Source organism: Molossus molossus, unplaced genomic scaffold (genome assembly GCF_014108415.1).
Source record: "Molossus molossus isolate mMolMol1 unplaced genomic scaffold, mMolMol1.p scaffold_m16_p_21, whole genome shotgun sequence".
NCBI lineage: Eukaryota > Metazoa > Chordata > Mammalia > Chiroptera > Molossidae > Molossus > Molossus molossus.
The window spans coordinates 6,960,080-6,964,949 of NW_023425357.1; the positions used below are offsets into that span (position 1 = coordinate 6,960,080).

Sequence of the window (4,870 nt, forward strand, 5' to 3'; positions counted from 1 at the left end):
CTACGTCAAGACCACCGGCCATCACACATAGCCTTTGTCTTCTCCTGCCTTTCCTCCTTCCCCACCTCACACTGTGTCTTTCTGGTTCTCTCCCTGCCCGGATGTCTCTCTGGGCTGCTCTGTCCAGGCTGGCTGTCCTTCCATTTCCTTCTCTGAGAGCCTTTCTCTCATCTCTGGCTGGCTGTCAATTTCCTTCTTTTTCCTCTTCTTTCCTTTACCTTTCTTCCTCTTTTTCCTTTCCTGTCACTCTCTGTCCTTCCTTCTCATGGTTACTTCACCTCTTTGTGTCTCTGTTTCTCTCTCTCAGTCCCTCCTCTGTGGCGTTTCCAGTGTCTCTCTCGTCTCTGGCTTCCGCTCTGATGGTCCCGCTGCCAGTCTCTATTTTTATCCCTCTGACACACCCCCTGTGTCCACCTCTCTGTCTGTCTGTCTCTCCCCCTCCCGCTTCTCCTCAGGACCCAGCTCTTGGTCCCAATTAGTTGGTTGCCGCCAAGGCAGCGGCGGGCCCGCACCCCAAGCTCCTCATTACCGCTAGCGGCTCCTAATGAGCCTGGGGGGAGGCTGACCCCACGCCCCCGGCCCCCTGGTCTGCGTCACTGCCCGCTGCGGGGGCTGTGGAAGGGATATAAGGGGGCTGCCCGCCTCACTGCCCGAGTCCACTGCGCGGTAGGGGACCCTGGGATTGGGCTGCCAGGGCTGGGTAAATTCTGGGGTTCTGGTCCAGGACAAGGGCCTCACAGAGCCCTCCCTGTCTCTCCACAGGTGATGGAGACTCGCCAGATACCCAGGAGCTCCCGGGTGCGGCTCCTGCTGCTGCTCCTGCTGCTCGTGCCCTGGGGCGTTGGCACAGCCTCAGGTGTCGCCCTGCCTCCTGCCGGGTCCTTCAGGTACGTGTGATGCCCAGGATCCCCAGGGAGGGGCAAGGAAAGCGACCCAACGAGAAAGGGGACAGAGACTCAGAGAGGGGGACAGAGACCAAGAAAGAAGACTAGTGGTGAGGAGAGATGGGGACGGACAAAGAATCAGCAAGAGATTAAAAAAAAAAAAAAATTGCCCCGGCCGGTTTGGCTCAGGGGTTGGAGCGGCGGCCTGCGGTCCAGCGAGACCCGGGTTCGGTTGCCCCTGGGGGCATGTGCCTCAGTTGCGGTTTGTCCCCGGCCCTGGTTGGGTCGTGTGGGAGGCAGCCACTCGATGTGTCCCTTTCACCTCGATGTTTCTCTCTCTCTCTTTCTCTCTCTCTCTCTCTCTCTCTCCCTCTCTCTCCCACTCTATCTAAACAAAAAATGGAAAAATGTCCTCGTGTGAGGATAAAAAAAAATTCTGAGAAAGGTCTTGACTTGAAGTCAAAGCAGAAACAGACTCAATCTTTGAACACCTTACTGGTATGCGCCAGGCAGTGCACTGAGTGCGGAGGTGGACCAGGACACCGGACCGGTCTCCTACCCAGGGAGCTCAGAACCTGGAGAACAGAAAGGCAGAGACCCACACAGAGAGACAGACAGAGGGGCAGAGATCGAGCTACTCCACAGACAGTGCAGTGACAGGGCTTCGAGTTAGACCATGAGGAGGACAGGCAGTGTCAGGCAGTAACCACGTCTCTTGGTCTCCCCACAGCCTCCGCTCCCCGGGCCGGGTCTGGGCGGGTCCTGCCACCTCTGTGTCCCGGCGGAGCCTGGCGCTGGCGGACGACGCGGCCTTCCGGGAGCGCGCGCGGATGCTGGCTGCCCTGGAGCGCCGCCACTGGCTGAACTCGTACATGCACAAGCTGCTGGTGCTGGACGCGCGCTGAGCTCCCGCCCGCGGGCACGTTAATAAATAAAGACCCTGCTGTGCTTCAGTTCTGCGCCTCCTTCCTGCGCCCTGTGTGCATGGGGCGGGGGTGGGGAGCGGGCCCAGCACAGGTTACACTGGCACTTCGGCCCCTCCGTCCCCTCTTTTCTCTCCTTTAAAAAGAAAACACTTTGCCCAGCTCGTGTGGCTCAGTGGCTGAGTGTGGACCCAGGCACCAAGAGGTCGATGGTTGGATTCCCGGTCAGGGCACATGCCCGGGCTGTGGGCCAAATCCCTAGTGGGGAGCATGCAGGAGGCGGCCAATCGATGTTCTCTCTCATCGATGTCTCTCTCTCCCCCTCCTTTTCTCTCTCTCTAAAAATCAATAAAGTAAAAAATATATATATAAAAAAAGAAACATGTTTCCCTCCATTCAGGCATACCCCCACCTCTCTCTGCTGTACCCCTACCCCCACCCTGTTCCCACCTCTCCGTGCCTCTGTCCCTCCCCACCCATGTCTTTGCCCCCACCCCATCCCTAAGTCTCTGTCCTCCTCCCTGGGTCCTGTCCCCATCTCTTTGGTTCTCTAACCTCCAAGGTCTCTGCCCCCTTCTCTGGATTTAGGCGTTTGTCCTCCTTTCTCTGAGTCTGAACTTCTCTTTCACCCTCCTGGGAATCTCTATCTCCTCTCTCTACTCTCCTTGCTGCCTCTAAAACAACTTCCTCCCTTTCTTAATCACTGTTCTGTTTTTCTTTTCTCTCTGCCTGACTCCGTGGCTTTTTTCTTCCTTTGGTTCTCCATCTTTCTCTCTCTCTCTCTTACAGCTCCGAATTTTCTCTAAATTTCACCATTTGCGCTGTACTATCCCGACTTCTCTCTGGGAAGATCAGGGACCCTGGTGTGAAATGCACCTGTCTTGAAAAGAGATTCCCCCAAACCCAGCTGTGTGGTATTGGAAAGGGCTTAACCTTTGAGCATCCTTTTCCTCATCTGAGGATTAAACCAGATACACTGAGAGGACTTCAGAACAGCGCCTAGCACGAAGCGAACGTTTTTATTAGAAAAGGGTTTCCCCCTCTCTTGCAGCAGCCTCCAGCAGCTTCTTTAGGGTTTTATAACTGCGTCCTTCAGGGAAGACCATCGGTGCGGCAAGTTAGGGCGGGGAGGAGAGAGAGTACCAGGAGTCGGGCTCCTGCAGGCATGGGGCGGAAGTGGGGAGACACCTGGGCTGCGAGTGAAGCTAGAAAGCAGCCCATCAGAATCTGCCTCAGGCCTCTCGGCCAGCCCTCCAGCCCCGCCCCTCGATGGTGACTCGGGCAACCTACTTCTTGTCAGACGCCGGGAGCTCTGAACCGCTCGCGCGGACCGCACTCTGATTGGTCCAGAGAAGAGGGTGGGGCGGGGCCACGAGTGGGGGGGAAGGGGCGGGGCAAGCTCTTCCATAATTTGCATTTCCAGAAAGGTGGACGCACAGTAATTGGCCGTGAGGTAGCCCTGTTTCTACTATTGAAATACTGAATAATGAGTAACTGTATTACTCAAAATCTTACAGAGTTGGCCAAATTTTACAAATAAAACTGAAAGGAGTAATTTCCCCAAGTTGCCAGCGCTAACAAAGCACAGAAGGATAACTGGAACCCAAACCTGTGCAACTTCAAAGTCTAAACCTTTCCACTACTCTGATGGAGAAATGAAATTGCAACCTTACGAGCAGTTACCATATGCCAGGCAGTCTTCTAGACACTGTGAGTAGCCTCATCCTGTGTGTGGAGGGCAAGGAAGCTGGGTCTTGGCCTGTACCCTTCCATACTCTACTTCCCCCACAGATCTCCACAGCGAGTAACACCAGACCCCCATCTCCAGAGCTCAGGGCCCAGGGCTCCAGCTACCTCTTGGAACCCAGACACTCACTCCATCCCAATTAGCTCATTCTCACGGGTTCCCCATCTTGGGAATGGCTTCATAGTCTACCTGTCACTGGGTCAGTGATCTCCTTGTCCTTCCTTCTTCATCTGCCTTCACAGCACGTCGGTCCCTGACTCCATCCTTCCTGCTCTGCCTCTCTCCACCCTTCCCTTCTTTCCACCCACACCCTGGAGTCCAGATCAGACCTCATCCTCTCCCACCTGGACCACGGCCCAGCCTTCTCCCCACCTTCTGCCTCAGCCTCACTCCATTATTCATCCCCTATACAGGCTCAGAGGGTCTCTTTCTTTTCTTTTTTTTTATCCTCACCCGAGGACATTTCTCCATTTTTTGTTCAGGTAGAGTGGGAGGGAGAGAGAGGACGAGAGAGAGAGAGAGAGAGAGAGAGAGAGAAACATCGATGTGAAAAGGACACATCGAGTGGTTGCCACCCACATGACCAACCAGGGCCGGGGACAAACTGCAACTGAGGTACATGCCCTTAGCGGAACCGAACCCGTGTCTCTCTGGACCGCAGGCCGACGCTCTAACCGCTGAGCCAAACCGGCCAGGGCTAGAAGGTCTCTTTCTTACTCAAAGTTGATTCTGTCTCTTCTCTGCTTGCAGCCCCTTCTTGGGAGTAAAGTTCAAGCTGGTGTTCAAAAACCTTCATAGGCTCTTGCCCACCTCTTATATTTCACCACTCTGTAGTCTCAAATCCTTCCCTGGCTCCACTTTTTTTTTTTTTTTTTAATCCCAGCTATGGTGCTGCCTATGGCTCTCCACACACAGAGGCTTTTTCTCACCCCCTGGTCGTCACACATATTTGTTTCCTCTGCCTGTGACATCCTCCTAAGCCCCTGCTCACTGTAACCAACCTTACTCATCTTTCAAGACTAAATGCTGATGTCACTTATCTGGGAAGAAATCTCTAGCCTCTAGGCTGAGTTAGGTACCTTTTCTGGGTTCACATAGAGCCCGCAGCTACCTCTATCACTATCTCTCCTTTTTTTTTTTCTTTATTGATTTTTTAGAGAGAGAGGGAGGAGAGATAGATAGAAACACCAATGAGAAAGAACATTAATTAGCCGCCTCCTGCATGCTCCCCACTGGGGATTTGGCCCACAACCTGGGCATGTGCCCTGACTGGGAATTGAACTGGCGACCTCTTGGTGCATAAGTTGACGCTCAAC

General features: G+C 54.3%; 1 protein-coding gene across 1 annotated transcript; it reads left to right on the forward strand.

Annotated features, from left to right (window-relative positions):
- Positions 1 to 765: 765 nt before the first annotated feature.
- PTH2 (parathyroid hormone 2) lies at positions 766 to 1,789 on the forward strand. Its single transcript, XM_036275001.1, has 2 exons — positions 766 to 887; positions 1,615 to 1,789. Exons 1-2 carry the CDS (start codon positions 766 to 768, stop codon positions 1,787 to 1,789), a joined length of 297 nt encoding a protein of 98 aa, XP_036130894.1.
- The last annotated feature ends 3,081 nt before the right edge of the window (positions 1,790 to 4,870 follow it).